Below are 16,731 nucleotides of genomic sequence, written 5' to 3'. Positions count from 1 at the left end.
ATTAATCTCCACATCCATGGGGTAAATAAGTCCTTGATATCTAAATAAAAACTACAAACTGATTGACAGACAAACTCAAAATCTGCAGGTAGTTTTAATAATTAAATATATAGTTGTGCTAAAACCTGTGAAATGCTTGTGGAATATTTAATGCTAGATGGGAGGGAGAGCACCCCTTTATTATATTAGTGACATAAAACATTTGGACAATTCTTAGGGAGATAAGATTTTGATTTTCTCCTTTACTAGTTTTGAAGAAAAAAAAATTGCTTGTTTTCTGACTGCATTAAGAAAAGAAAACAAAAAACCAAAACACCAAAGAATATGCATTGCAATTGTTTTATTTCTTTTTAAACATCTGATATTTAGATACACTAGAAATTAGATATATATGTTTATATATTACAACAAAAATAGTCTCTATACAGTTATTTTGGTTTTTTTTTAAAATCACTTTTTATTATAAAAAGGGATATATACTGAATAAAATAGGGTTAGAAAAATATATTTGAGCTCAATCTCAAGGGATAATATACACTTTTCACAGATTGGAGTAGCAAACACAGGGGAGCGGAAATCTATATGTTACAATTAAATAAGATCAGTCGTCACAAATTCAGTCAGGCAACGTCTCAGCACCTGAGAACACCAACTGTACAGGTTAATTACAGAGAGCCCGGGAGGTATTCCCACAAGAAAAATAACCTTCAACAAAACCTCATACGATTCAATCATTCTCACAATCGGCTCCTTCTTCTTTCTGCACCAGTGTGAGCTCCTTGGGGTTAATGATCTCCCAGGTTCCTGCATCTGTGGTAGGTTTGCCATACCACATCCCAAACCTTCAGGAGAAACAGAACAGGAGAACAATTGTCATTTGTTCTAATACAGGAGATTGTTAATAAAGGAATCTAAATTCATACGGGTTTCACATCAGAAATGTTTCCAAACATTCAAATATTATTCTTAAACTCAATTTATCAGCCAAAAGTTAGCAATGTCTCGCTGCTACACGAAGCACAAATCAATGAGCGTAATGCAACACGATACCTAATGCTAATTCTTCTCCCATACAAGGCTTTATATCATATACAATGATTAAAATGCAACACTACTGTTTTGTGACCCATTATGGCTTGAACAAGCGTAGTGCAAATTGTTTCTCAGTGAGGAAGTATCGGTAATCTATTCCTGAGTATTTAGGTGTGATATCATCTGGGACTTCAGATACTTGCTTGAAAGAGTAATGGGATATTTAAGCCTTTCATTGACATTCTAACATTTTGTATGCAGTAAAATGCATTGAAGTCCAAGCTAGATGGACAACCATATGGCTGATGTGAAAATAGTGCTAGAGTGGCCCTTCAAGCAGGGGTACACCACCTCACAAGAAGCACTTGCTACCAAGCCTAGGTCATATTGTATTAAGTTAGCTTTATTGTTAAAAATGTATTTTTTTCTCCAATTTGGGAAAATTACAGAAATGAGTGGGCCTGACATCTGAAGGTGAGAAGTTCTATCCATTTACAGTCATCGCTCATAAAGGCATCTCATGATAGGCAGCACAGCGCTCGTCTAAACACCCAACTACCACCAGAGGTCAGCACTGGACCCATTACTGGGACGGGGACAGATGCAGGTCATTCACGCAGTCATTACAAATATATAAAGCCAGCAATTGCCTGAAACAAACTGATACATTTAGGTCAAGCGCATGATAGACACTGAGCCAACATTTCAATATATTAGATGTTTAAATATCCTCAGTGTAGCATATGGATTCACGCCCAGCAAAGATCTTGGAGATGATTCTCTAATAACAAGGAAGTCTAAAATAAGACCAGCAATCAAACTTGTGTAATTGAAAACCCAGGAAGATGAGAATTACAATTAATTAGGTGTCATTCTTCAATCAAATAACAGTAGTCAATCTTCACACTATCACAAGACTAAGTGGAGGTGGTAGAGCATTGCACTTAGAAGAGAGTTTGGCACATCAAATTATGTGCAAAAAAAAAAAAAAATAAAATAAAATAAATAGGAGATATATATATATATTACACACATATACATATATGTATATATATACATATATATATATATTACACACATATACATATACACACACACTCACGGCGTGTTTGCTTTTTCTGTGATCACTCAAGTAACATTCACAAATAAAGAGGTCCAAATAAACTTACAAGCTCTTTATTTTTGAATCTGAGGGTTTGGAGTCAACACAGTCAGTGCCTGCCTCTCGTGGCCATGAACTTTCTTCATCGTCACTGCAGAAAAAAAGACAATTTGGCATGTTAAAGTTTGCGTGACTATTATTAGAAGGCTATAGCGTGGAGTTATTACCTTATATTAAATAACTAATGACAACTAGGACATTAATACAAAATAATCATCATATTACATTGATGTCAAAATGATTAAGAAACACGTAGCACACCAAGCCATAGTTTCACCAGCCATGGATGCCTCAAACGTTGGTGTCTAATTGGAGCATTTGTCAGAGGGAAATCGGACCTGCTTGTTGGAGACTCTACAATTCCAAGCATCTTGGCTTTGATCTTCTTTCGCTGCTTCCTTATTGCAGATTTCAACCCACATAATAAGAGGCCTGGGATCCTTTCATCATTCAGCAACTCCCTGAAACCCAGAGAAAGATGCAAGGTCAGCGAGAATTTAGCCACTTATCAGAAGACAGCTAGACATCCTGGTTGACCACTTATACCCATCAATGGAGGAGCAAATGATATTAGAAAGGTACAGTGTGATATTACGTTTGATTATATACATCTCTACAACAAGGAAATTCAGGGCCGCTAGGGCGCTGAATACAATATATTATAAATATTATACATAGTGCAGTCCTGTTAGCCTGCTATTTGAGTTAAGGGACATAATGCTGCGTTGTTCATTTATGCTGCTCAACAAAAAATACGACTTTTAAACCTCTTTACAGTTTTTCCATCAGAAGATAGGTCAGGGTATCAGTAAAAGTTATTACGTGCTAACAGAGTACAGTAAAGGTCACATGACTATTTAGGAAGAGGAGGAAAGAAATAAGACATTTTTATTACCGTATTTGCTCGATTATAAGACGACCCTGATTATAAGACGACCCCCCAAAATCAAAATATTAATTTAGGAAAAAAACAAAAAGCCTGAATATAAGACGACCCTATAGGAAAAAAAGTTTTACCAGTAAATATTAATTCATGTAAATATATTTTTTTAAATTTCCTTTTATTTGCCAACCTGCCCCCCCCAGTTATGCCACTCTGCCCCCAGAAATGCTTTATACCCCCCCTATTTGCCACTCTGCCCCATGATATGCCTTATACCCCTATATGCCACTCTGGCATATAGGGGGTTAAAAGGCATATCATGGGGCTGAGTGGCATATAGGGGGTTAAAATGCATTTCTGGAGGTCCAGAAATGCATTTTAACCCCCTATATGCCACTCAGCCCCATGATATGCCTTTTAACCCAGCATGTACTGGCTGCCTTGGCTTGATAGGAGTGTGATTGCTGCTAACAGCAATCACACTCCTATCAAGCCAAGGCAGCCAGTACATGCTGGAACCTGGGGATGATAGTAGTGGGATTACAGCCTCCCTATGCCATGCTACAACCCCCACCCCCCTTACACATCCATGCTATCACACACAAGCACACATTCACAAACATTTAAATACTCATTCATTCCATTAATCACACATACTTCACACATTAATCACACATACTTACCCAAAAACCCTCCCCCACCCCCTTACCTGAACTGCAGATCTCTCACTCGAAGACTTCTGCAGGGGACCGGCTGTACCAGCAACTTCTCTGGCCCCGCCCCCAGAGGAGGGAGGGGGAGATAGAGTTCTGTGAGGAAGCTACAAGCTTCCTGTCCTCCTGCTTCTAACGGAAGAGACGCTGCTCGCGACCGGTAAGCAGCATGGCCCCAGCCATTTTTTTGGGGTCTGATTAGAAGACGACCCCGATTATAAGACGAGGGGTATTTTTCAGAGCATTTGCTCTGGAAAAAACCTCGTCTTATAATCGAGCAAATACGGTAATATTGTTTTCATTTAAATAAAAAAGAAATTTGTGCATGCAGTTACTTCATGACACAGAGAACAGAATGCAGTCACCTCTGGTAATACTGCAGCTCCTCATTTACAAGAAACAGGTTTGTCTTCAGTTCGTTTCTTTCCTGTACAATCTGCTTAACATCTTCTTTAGTGAAGCACGGCTGACTTGATAGAGCTTCTCCTTTTGGTTCCTGATCAACACAAACTTCTGTTGTGTTCTGTATTAATAAATAAAATAATAACTAATTAAAACAAAGTCAGGGCCAGCAGTGCTGTATAAGGGGTTAACAGGATTTAACAGGACATAAGTAGGACATAAGGACATAAGTAGTGTATAATACGCTTGTGCATTCGGATATGTATGAATTGCTAATTTACTGAATACTGTTAAATTCCGTGATTCGTACGCAGCCCTGAAGAGAGGCCAGGCTCCCCACGAATGGGATGAAACCAAAAGCTCAGAATTTTCATTTGAAATTCATGGACCTACATTCACTCGCACTCAGTTAAAGCGAGGGCAAAATGACGAAGCTTTTAGTGACATCCTCTCCCCAATTGGATATGGGAGAGGACGTCACTACAAGTGCTGCTGTTTTGGCGGAAGTTCCCAGAGGGTTACGTCCACTGAGAGATGCAAACGAAGATAAAAAATAGAAGATGCGGAAGCGCCCATCAGAAAATTTAGAGAAACATTTAGAGAGCATGAGAGAGAAGGTAAATAAGAGCGCAAGTGAATGTGGGCACCGGGCAACAGATTTCTTCCCGATTTAAAAATGCACCTGAAAATGAACCCCCCAAAAATTGTCCAAATCATTTTTGGCCCATTTGCACATGCCTAGTGTATAACATCATAACAATTCTTAGCCACACGCTTCCCTGTATGATACAGTAGGGGATTCTCAGACAAAAAAAAAAAAAAAAAAAAGGGGCATGTCTGCTACTTAACGGTGTCCCAAGGACTAGACAGAGAAAAGCACCTTTACGCATTATAAAAGTAGTCAAAACAAGCGGAGAGGAAAATTGTGTCAAACAGATATATAAAAAAAAGTACCTATCATAAAACTTAATCACGAGAATGATGATAACTGGATTCAAATAAAGACATAAAATATATATAAAAATTCCTTTTTACGTGCCAGGCTACAACCCTTCATGAAGCCACAGTTTGCAGCAGCCATAAAGCGGTTGTACAAACATTAAATATGCCCCATTTCTGACCTTGCTGTTCATGGCTTTTACCTGTCCACACGACACATACCATATTATCGTCCGGGATGCCGAAGGGCACGTCGCTCCCACGTGAGAGTCTCTCGAGTTCTTTAACCTTTTCCTGCAGAACATTTTCCACGTCGGTTTTTCTCTGTAGAGAGCTTCGGAGCTGAGCCTGGAGGACGGCTAGTTTACGCCGCAGGTCTTCGTTCATTTTCATGAAACGGTCCAACTGTTCCTGTAGCTGGGGAGCAAAAAACACACAACCTGGGTTTATCAAACTCTGAACAATAATCATTAATTTGGCATTTTCTCTGCCATGGAATCCATGTTAGAAACGCATGCTGCACTGGAGCAATAAATCTCGGTTTTCAAGGCTCTAAGTTACGGGGCACACAGAAATAGATCTAATGAGCGGCCTCTATCCTGTGGGTTATTGAGCGTCTCTATAGTTTTGTCGCATTTCTTACCGCTTCCGAATCCTTGGTCTTCTGCAAATTCTCATGGGTCAACGCTCGGATCTGGTCTCTCTGATTATCCACTATTTTCTTCAATTTCAGCATCAAGTCTCGCTCTTCTCTTGCAGCACATTCTGAATGAAAACCATAAATTCAAATGTAAAATTATTTGTTTCAAAAGCTGTCACAATCCAGGGATATTATAGAGATCATCAAGGAAGAGCTAATAACCAAGTGTTGTGAGGGCAATAGGTCTGCACCAAAGCAGATAAAAATCCAAAACCAACTTCTCCTCGGAATAACGGGGCCCAACACATTCCAGCCGTGTCTGGTGCAGATCCCTAAATCCATGATCAGTTAAACATGTATAATGCTTATACAATTTGTGAATTACATCTCAGCTTTGGGCATTATTTAATATTTATCCCACCGCATAACTAGGTTAAGTGACATTATTTTGAAGCGCGTAAATGGCTGGATAAGTATTAAAAGAAATAACAAAAAAAAACACCATGAGCAAGAAAAATGGAAAGCCTTCATCTCAGCTCGTCCTTAAACTTTAAAATGATAAGTAAGTGATCATTATTATTACACAAATGTAATTTAAATCGTTAACAATGCATCCAGTTCTGTATCAATAATTAAATGTCCTCCGAGAACCAACAGATGTATGTCTAAGCTTGGTCATGATTTATTTATTTATCTGGCATGGCACTCTAGTTCCGGGTGGGGGGGGTAGCTCTTCAATGACAGCCATTACCTTCCAGAGCTTTGGACTCTGCCAGCTGCCCTAACAACTTTTGGTTCTCCTCTGTGAGCTGGGAAAGCTGGTTTTGCAGATCATGCTCTTTCCTTTGGGCTTCAAGAAGCTTCTGCTCGAGATCCTGATTTAAAGAGACAGAAGAGGGGAATTACTTATATACCAAGTAGATGTACCAAACGTTAATACCATCACCACCTTAAAAGGAGCTGTTCCACCTGGGAGGGGCTCTTAAAATTTCCCCAGATAAGTTCAGCATCTTGTAGACTCTATTAGAGATGTTGAAGAGACCTGTCTAAGATTTTGTTTTTCACCTTAATGCTCCCTCTCTCTTAAAAAAACTGCTTAAAAGTTTATTGAAATACAAAAGTTGACTGGAGTTCTGTCATTCCTACAAAGCCCTGCCCTATGTATTTCATCACCGCAGTCTGACTGCCAGTAGACTGTGAGCTCGTTGGAGCAGGGCCCTCCTCACCCGTTGTCTGTAAGTCAATTTGTTATGTTACATTCTACTTGTTATGTCCTGTCCACCCATTGTACAGCGCTACGGAATTTGAAGGCGCTGTATAAAATAAATAATTATTATAACTAATACCAGCCATTTCATGCCCAAGCATACGAAACGGCAAAGCTTTACAGATCCTAACACTCGGTGATTGCCAGTGATGTAGAGCGAGCGTGACTGAGTGAGGTGTTTTGTGTGATAGTTGTAAGGGACTGAGGTCTGTTTAACCTGTTCAGGCCCAGGATTTTTGTTTTTATTAGTACTATTGGCTTACGGGTTTGGAGGTAGTGTAAGGACCTAAGGGGTGCAGATTGGTTAAACTAGAAGACCCTAAACGTAATGCCCTTTCTTTCGTGTCAGAGACGGCAGGCTGAGCAGTGAAGACACATGGGATCAGGAGGCCCTGCTGAAATATCTTCAACAAGAAAATAGAACAATGTTATTGTAAAATTCTATAGTATAAATATAAATAAAAGTTGGGGGGAAGCCTATGTCAAACAGCATCTTCAAGTAGGAAAGAGGTTAAGCAACCAGGGGTCCTGTACAACACCTTCCATTTAGATGACCCGTGAGGGTAAGCAGGTAGTGTTACAGAGAGCATCTAAATGCTTGTTTATATCCGCCTTGAATATTTGAACACGTGTGACATCTTGGAAACTACAATTCACTGAGGATTTCCAGGATTCCACAAGTAGATTAAAGCAACAAACAGGATGGAGGTATCAGGAGTAAAAGATGATTGCTAAATCGAGGGATAACAGACCAAGGGAAACTGCCTAGATTTTAGACTAAACAAGAGGGAAACAAAGGAAGGAATGGCAGGTTCATTTTGAAGCGAAGTAATTTTTCTCGGCATGTATTAAATACCATTAATATTATTAGTATTTTTTTTTCCTACTACAGAGATCTCTCTGAGTGAAAGTTGATTTAAGAGCACACAGCTAGCAGAACAAACATTAACCCTGATCTCTACTGGTCAACGAGGAAAAATAGCCCAAGTATGAGCACAGACTACAGTGACTGATAAGAAAAGCATGACCGCTATAAAACTCATGGACTTTGCCAAAAGATGAAAAACTACACAACAACAACAACATTTTAACTAACAGTATCGATGATGTTCAGTTCTGAAAAGAGAAACCACCAGGAAAGCCCAAAACAAATAAAACTAAGATAAACCAGGCTGATGAATGACTGCCTTACGTCTGTAAAGCACAAGAACAAGAGACCTTAGGAGGAAGCTGAGCGTGTTATTTGTTCTTGTTTTCCAAAGGAAAGGCAGGTATGCAAAGTACCTCTTACAGGCTATAAGACAAGGGAATCCACAAAAAGCTTCAGATTCCTCACGTAGGACAAAAATATATATATATATATATATATATATATATATATATATATATATAAATGAATAAAACAGCTTGTTTCTCCTGTGAATTTTCCTAAGGAAAGCATAAGTCTGGTATCTCAATGAACAGAACGCCTATGCGGGTTCAGACACCTGCTTCTGCTACTTGCTTGAAAGGTCTTGAGAGGCTCAGCTTCTAGCAGGTGACATGGAACATGACCGGCAGCTATTTATAACACAGAATCCTAAAGTTCATGGAGAGAAACTAATAACACCAAAATACCCGTTAAAAAAAAACAAGTATTTTATTTCTTTACATAAAGAGAAAAAAGATTTTAAAAAGTCCTACTTCGGGTTGACTGTTGCAAAGACAACCATGTTTTCTAATAAACTTCTACTTGGTTCCACATGAGACAGCAATACTCATTCTGATCCTAAGAACGGGAAGTTGAAGGGGGCTTCTCATGTAACATCAGATAAAAATAGTTTGTTTGGCAAAAATTACAATACTTACAATAGCCGACCAAGTCTATGGAGGGAAAGACTTTGTTAGCATCGCCATAAAGTATCAGCTCAGTGTGGTGCGCAGGCAAAGTCACCCAAAATATCCCATGATGATTTTAATCAAGAAACACCACTGAAAATGTTTATTCAGTATCTAGAGCTGAAACTTTCAGTACTTGTTTACAATGGATTTCTGCCAGTATTTCACACTGTGATACGTGAGTTTGTGTTTTAAAGCGATGGGTTAACTTTTACAATGGCCGGTAAAAACAGTACGAGGTTCACAAAGCTTTTCAAATCCAAAGCTGGCAGCCACCAAAACCTTTTGAGCGACGTGCTTGTCCGCCATACACTTAGCGTGTAAAACATACTGAAGAGGAATAAATTCAGGGTATATCAGTGGGATTTCACTCCTATGAGACAATGGAGTTGCTTATTATACATAATTACCAAGAGTACATCCAGCGGGTAGCTGCCTCGCTACTCCAACATCCCACAATAAAGCACTTTGACAATGCCTTGCTCGGCATCATAGGGGTTGTAGTTTTACAACATTTATGAAGCTGCCTGTAACGTCTGTGAATGCAGGACATATCCTGAAGAATATTCTTCCATATATACGCAGATCTCTCCTATAGAAACGATTGATACAAACCCTTCAGAGCCTAACGGACTTTTCTACGTGCAAGCAGGGTGCGTTTCTGATAGAACGTGGGAATTTCCCATGTAAACAAAGTGATCTTGCATACAGTATGCGATTCAATTGTATTTAACAGGCAGACAACAATTGTTTACACATACACACACAGGAGAAGAATGAGTTAGCAGTAGAGCTGCAGTTTCATTTCGGAGCATACTGAGCTCCTGTTCCAAGAATAGCTCTAATGTATAATGCATGCATTATACAGGGCCAGGCCAGCCATTCTTGCCATTTTACGTGGATGGTTCATAATATATAGTGAATTCAGGGTGATGAAACCACATCTCTTCTACCAACTCACACTTTAGAGAATAAACCCTAGAGATTAAGGCCGCCTTCCATCGAGAGCCCTTTGTATTTAAACAGTACAGCTACTCTACATTAAAAGAACAGTCTTGTAGAAAGGCAGTCTAGATAATTAATAGGCCTCTCACTCATGGGGAACATCCGGGAAGGAATCAAGATCAATAATCACGATTAATTCAAGAACGGGTGTTTCTTTATATGCAATCTGTTAACAGTGTCAATAGTTAGATAGGAATTGACCTAAAATAACCTTATTCACCAGTAATCATTTATGAATAATTCCAGAAACATGGAAATGTATGAACCTTTAATCTGATCTTCTGGCATGAGTGATACGTGGACGGTCAAAAAAAAACAAAACAAAACCAAAAAAGATATATGGAATTTACCCATTTTCTGATTTTCTCCATAGATTTTTCGTAATCGTGCTCAGATCATTTTGTGTGTTGTAGTAATACATAGAAGGAATTAGGGAGGACACCAGCATTTGGTTTGCTATGTTCTGTTCTGGCCCAGGGTCCAACCGTCAGGTGTGAAAACCTCCCTTAATCCCAACCTTGAGAAACCTACTTTTGGACCAGGCCTGCCCAACACAATTCTGGGAAGTGTTAGCCATTGCCATCAGGACACAAGGTCCCAAAGCCACATCACGCCAGATTCAAAAACACACCCCTGAATGCAGTCCGGAAATTCCTACTGTCATGCTGATCAAATGCATGTTCCTGGGTGTGACCCACACGCCAAAATCTCTCAAAGAGCAACGTGTAAAACCATTAAAGAAGGAGCCTAGTACACCACCCGGTGATGGGCTGGCATCTTATGTGTCAGCTAAGGCCAGTGTTCATGGCTGTAGCAAGGGGCTACTACTCTCCAACATGAATACGGATGCTCATCTTATATATAGAACAGTGCTCTGTAGACCGAGGAGTCAAAAGTGGAACTGTTTGGATGACAGGGACCCAGCTATGCCTGGTGACAGCCAAATACTACATTAAAAAAAAACTTCATACCAGTGGTGGTTTCAGCGTCATGGTTTCGGGGTGATTTACTGCATCAGGACCCCAGACAAGCTGCCATCATACAAAGAACTGGAAATTCTACTCTGCTGTCCATCCACCTTCAACAAGCATGCAGGTGCCTCGAATGCAATATGCCTGACCATGCTCAGTGTGTTAACAACCAGCCCACTTCACGTACCAGTAGAGAAAAGAAGGTCCGGTTAATACAATAGTTTTTATCTAAACATTTTGGGAAAGATATTGTGAACAAGGATCTTCAAATTGTATAGATTACCCAAACGGGATCTTGTCCTCACAGGAATGACAGGTCAATTTTAAAGGGACAGTTTAATGTTCAGGAGACCTCAACAGAGAGGAATGCTTTTTTAAAGCACTTAACATGCGCATATTAAAAATAAAATAAAGGAATTACGTGCTTTATGGAGAAGCTGCAGCTCCCCACCTCCTTAAATCAATGCAAGGAAAGCCCTTGTACTAAAAAAATTAACCCCAGGGAGCTCCAGCGCTGGCTCAGCAAATGTCACGGCGGGGGGGTGGATTAGCTAGACTTTCAATGCAAGTGCTTTACTTCCACTGATTCCAGGAGGCAGGGAGCTGCAGCTTCACCATAAGCAGTTTAATACACCTGGAGATGGAGATGACAGGGGAGGGACTAAGGACTTAATAGGCTTTACATCAGGAAAAATGCGCAAGAATAGGAGGCTGAATGGTTCTTATCTGCCATCAAAGTCTACATTTCTAAATGCATTTTGGGGGAATCTTTACATTCCTTTCCATGTAAAGAGCCTTTCAGCTGTCATATACATTAAAGTGCATAGGTTTGCCGGGGTATCCCTTTAAAGAAGTGTATAAGGTACATGCCTATGTTTTAACCAACAGGATACAATATGATCTATAAAACAGTTACACATGATATAAAATGTAATTAGATGTATTGATGAATATTAACAAGCCCGAGCAGCCATTGTACATTAATACCCGTGTACGGTCTGCATACAAGAACATAAGACACAGCCTGGACCGGGACGGATAACCGAAAGGAACATAGGAACGTTAACGGGTGGGAAACCGAAAGGAAAGTATTCCGTGCGGTTAAATTCGGTCTACTGTTACTTCCGGTCTAATACCTCGGCACTGTGCTGCAGAATATGTTGGCGCTATATAGCTTTTCTAAAACAACCCAATATAGTGTGAAGCAAAAAAGGGGCAAAAGAGGATATTAGCGGCCAAAGGCACAGCATGCTGTCAATTAGTGTCCCTGGCACCGAACCAGACACCGTGCGCAGGCTCCCTGAACAGCAATACTCCAATATAAATGTATTAACCCCGCTCCCGCTCACCGGAGCAGTGCGCTCCTCCTTGGCGATCTGCATGCTCTGCACGGCTCGGATCAGCAGCTCTTTCTCCGGGAAGCTCCGCTCCCTCCCGGAGTCCACGTAAGTCTCCAGTAACTCGAGCACCCGCACCACTTGAGGGACGACCCCTGACACCGAATCCGGACCATACTGCTCCGTTAACGTCTTTAACTCAGAGCCGAGGCACACGGCCATACGGTACACGTCCTGTACCGACAACGACCCCGGGGCCTTTAACCACACAGGCTCCGGCACGTCCATGCTTACGCGGGGTAGATAGTCCTCTAATACGGGGGCAGCCAGCTGTCATGTGAGAGTCATCTAAGGAAAACCACGCCTACCGCGACCTACACGCGCAGACTTCTCAAGAAACGCCCACAAAATCTGTTTACAGATCAATGTTAGCCCCACCCATAGAGGGCGTTACACAGCGTGCAGGGGCGGGGCTTGCTGTCACCAGAGCTGTCAGGTCAGTCGGTGTGAGCGTGTCCGGTGCTGATGTGACGCTGCTGGGTTTTCCACCATTCATTCACATAACGTCACTTAGGGCTACATATGAATATATGATGCTATAAATGGACTGATCTTCATTATTACGTCATTAGTAATTGCAGCTTATTACACATCATTAATTTACTCTATTATACAATTTGTTTATGAAAACATAATATGTGGAGTCATCACTCTGAGTTGAGTTTGGCCGAAGTAAGTTTCCGATCAGGATGTTCACTTGTGCTGTCCGCTTCTTGCCGCTTTGGCTAGGTTAAGGCGGTACCTGTGAGAAGCTTGGTCCTCTGACAGGTTCACAAAGCCCGAGCCCCCTGGTTTGGCACCCCGTGGCACTCACTTTGGTGCGGTTGTGTGGGACACTTTTCATGGCGCTGCACATAAGAACATTAATGCAGGTTAGAGCCTTCAACCTGCCTTTTTTTGCTCTAGCCTATGGCTGGTGGGTGGAGAGGACCCTTTATGTCTGTATTAGACCCCAGGGTTTCTTATGGCGGCCCTGTTGTGTGTTAACATGGTCACCTTTCTGACAGGCTGTGTTGATTTGTGTTTTTTTAATCCTATGCTGAAATGCGAAATGCCTAAAAGTTTTCATATAGACGGGACCAGATACTTAAGTATTTGTATATTTCACACAGTCCATCAGTCCTGAAATAAGTGTAGGAAACCTGGGTTGAAGGGATCAGCTGGTAGGATCATTGCATACATGAGAAAATAAATGGCAAGTAAAAGGAGCTGCTCTGAACATAGGGGTTCAGTGAGTCACAGAGTGCCTCTTCTGGTCTCCATGCTGCTTATTTCAGCATCAGATTTCAGACAAAGGGTACTACATCCAGGTAGATAACAATCCCAGGATGGGTAATCAACCACCAGGCAGACCTATCAGTTATCTAGAGATCCCACCAGGAAGAGTGGAGGGTCTTCAGGTACCTTGGATGTATCTTCCCCAGTGACCAGGACAGGCACAATCCCTCTACCCAACTGGATGGCAGCATCTGCCTAGAGTTCTGGACACTGCCTTTAACACTTTGTACACTTTTTCTACTTTTGTCCAGCCTCCACAACATCACTTTACACTTGGAATCATCTACCGAGCTTGATGGTTTTATAGCCGTATTTTCCATTGTGAACTGTTTACAGTAAAATGTTGTAAAAACCTCTATGGGCCAAACAATGCTCCCTTCTGACGGTACCTAAGCCAAATAAAAACAGCAAACATGCAGCAAGTACACTATATGGCCAAATGTATGTTGACACCCCTCCTCATTAAGTTTAGGTGTTTCAGGCACACCCATTGCTAACAGGAATATACAATCAAGCACATAGGCGGCTATCTCCATAGACAAGCGTAGGAAATGTCTGCCCTGCTAGATCTGCCCCAGTACACTAAGTGCTGGTATTGTGAAGTGGAAGCGTCTTGGAGTAACCGTAGCTACGTAGCTTTTTTTTAGGAGTGATAAATCATGCCTATCTTGATGTCTTATGGGCGGGTTTGGTGGATGCAAGAACACTACCCACCAGAATGCCCTCTGTAAAGTTTGATGGAGGAGGGATAATGATCTGGGGCTGTTTTCAAGGTTCAGGCCCCTTAGGTCCAATGAAGGGTAATGTTACTACTACAACATGCAAAGACATTTTGGACAATGCTATGCTTCCAACGTAGTGGGAACATTTTGGGGAAGGCTCTTTTCTATTCCAGCATGACACAAAGCAAGGTCCATAAAGACATGGTTTGATGCTTATAACTCCATAGTGAATGATAAGCTACAATCGGCAAAGACATGGATTTCCCAAGTTAGACCTATAAATTCTCCCATTAAGCATACATTGTGTTGTAAAAATGACAAGAATGGTCAGTTTGCTCACCCAATAATAATCCCATAATTTGAGTGACTGAAAGCTTTATTATTTAGTTTTTAGAGCAGCTGAGGCTTCTCATGTTACATAAAATATATCAGGAAGAGGACGTGTGAATTAACAATTACCTGATAATTAAGAATGGTTCCCAGAAACAAAAATAGACTAAAATTGCGTGCCCAGCTGTGATTACAATATTCAATAGGAAGCAGCCCTGGAGCACATAGGAGCACAATTGCAGTTTCTACATCAAGTTTTTTCTCTTCTGAAAAAAGCATATTAAAGTGCTCATAAACCGCTTTAATATGCATTCTTTAGCGAGGCTGCCCCTTTAACTCTGCTCAAAGGTTTTATGTGAATGTGGCAGAAGTTTAGGGCAGTTACAGGGACACGAATATTAGCAGCATCACAGGATCTCTCTAGGTGTGCGCTGTGGGGAGAATATTGCGCAATACAGAGCGCAGAGCCGCAAGATACTTTCAGTCATCAGCCTATAACCGACAAGTATAATGTAACGAGTACGAGTAGCAATTGCTGTTTTAGTGTCCTGGAAGAATTTACTATTTTTATAATTGGAATTCATAATAAATGGTAAAACAGTTTTTAATTATACATATGGTCTCACTGTTCTTAAGAGGATGAAAATTGACCATTGTAGTCAGGACAGCACACGAGGAAACACCTCAAGCAAGATGGTGATACCTGGGCCGTGTTGAGAGTAAAAGTTGTGCAACTCCATGCCTCTGGCTTAGGTTTTTAGTGTGGTAAGTTGGACAAGCAGTTTATAGGAGCTGCCGATTTCAGCAAAGAACTGCAAGAAGCTGTTGGCCTTCGACAGGGTTGACTGGATTTGTAAGATTATCTCCTCTCATTTTAATTCCTAAAGCATAATCTGTCACTTTTCTCTAATATACTTTACAGTTCTATAGGCAAACTAAGCTAAAATGCAACTATGTTCACAAGAAAATAAGCAACTTATTTCTGTTGGAAACCAACCTTATATATAACCCATAGGAAAAGATCTTACATGTTTGTCTGCATGATGCCCCCCAGTTAACTTATAACCTCTGATAACAGTGGCTATACTACTGAGCTCATGAAGTTAAAAGGACATTCCAGTCATCACGTACACTTTAATGGAGTACGACAGCTTAATACCCCCTTCAAATTAATGGTTTCCGCTTGCAAGTGTATTGAGAGGTTCTATGTAATCCTTCCCTATTGATTTGCCTCGTTCTCCAAACACCCCAGCTCCTAGGCTTAGAGGAGTTGGATTCAGCCGAAAGTATTCCCTTCTTACCAAAGCGCATGCACACTATATTCACCGACAGCTCCAGCATTGGCTTACCTGATGTATTTTAAATATGCATTGCTCATTGGACTGCTCCTTTACCTTTGAAATTAAATATCCCCAAACAATTATACTATTTTAAAGTAATCAGTACATGGATAAGTAAATGAATTAAGCAAAATGTGATGAGTTTCCCTTTAACTGCTTCAAACTTGTCCTACCATGCTTCATAATTTTAAAGCTACTTCTCAAACTGTCAAAATGTAGCAAAATCTACAGCATGTGGAGTCTTACATGGCCTCATAGTGGGATCACAAAGCAAACTCTACAGGGATCATTGGAAGTTTGCATGAACTGCCCTAGAGGTTTCTTTGGTACCTTTGATAAACCCGAAGCATCAGACACATTATGCTTTAAGTGGACACAGTGCTGTTGAAATGCCAGTTGTCCCATTAGCCTTATACTGTACAGATGGTAGTTTTTTGGTGGTCTTAGACCCTGGGTTCTATTCACTAAATTGGTAGTCAACAGCAGGGTTTACACCAGAGTTGTGGTTTCGACAACGTGAATTTACTAGTTATGGACCGTGCCTGGCAAATATTTCTGACATGGCTGAGCTGGCTCTGTATATAATCACAGTTCAAGCAGTAACTGGAACGTCAAGACATTTACATCAAAGTGGACCAGTTTAAATATACTTTATACAGAGTTTTTCCATTGTACACATGATGCATGGAGATGAAACTGCACCTCTCCTGCCAACCTCAGTTTTTAGAGAATAAAGCCCTTAAGACCTGCATTGACAGGTTTTGCCTGTGTT

General features: G+C 40.7%; 1 protein-coding gene across 1 annotated transcript; it reads right to left on the bottom strand.

Moving 5' to 3' along the window:
• Positions 1-708: 708 nt before the first annotated feature.
• RILP (Rab interacting lysosomal protein) lies at positions 709-12,577 on the bottom strand. Its single transcript, XM_053457124.1, has 8 exons — positions 12,242-12,577; positions 6,523-6,646; positions 5,775-5,896; positions 5,354-5,548; positions 4,156-4,313; positions 2,533-2,655; positions 2,202-2,285; positions 709-842 (listed from the first exon to the last, which is right to left on the bottom strand). Exons 1-8 carry the CDS (start codon positions 12,515-12,517, stop codon positions 728-730), a joined length of 1,197 nt encoding a protein of 398 aa, XP_053313099.1. The 5' UTR covers positions 12,518-12,577; the 3' UTR covers positions 709-727.
• Between the last annotated feature and the right edge of the window lie 4,154 nt (positions 12,578-16,731).

Source organism: Spea bombifrons, chromosome 2 (assembly GCF_027358695.1).
Source record: "Spea bombifrons isolate aSpeBom1 chromosome 2, aSpeBom1.2.pri, whole genome shotgun sequence".
Classification (NCBI taxonomy): Eukaryota; Metazoa; Chordata; class Amphibia; order Anura; family Pelobatidae; genus Spea; species Spea bombifrons.
Note: the sequence above shows the minus strand (reverse complement) of the source record. Positions and strands in the feature narration are given on the sequence as shown.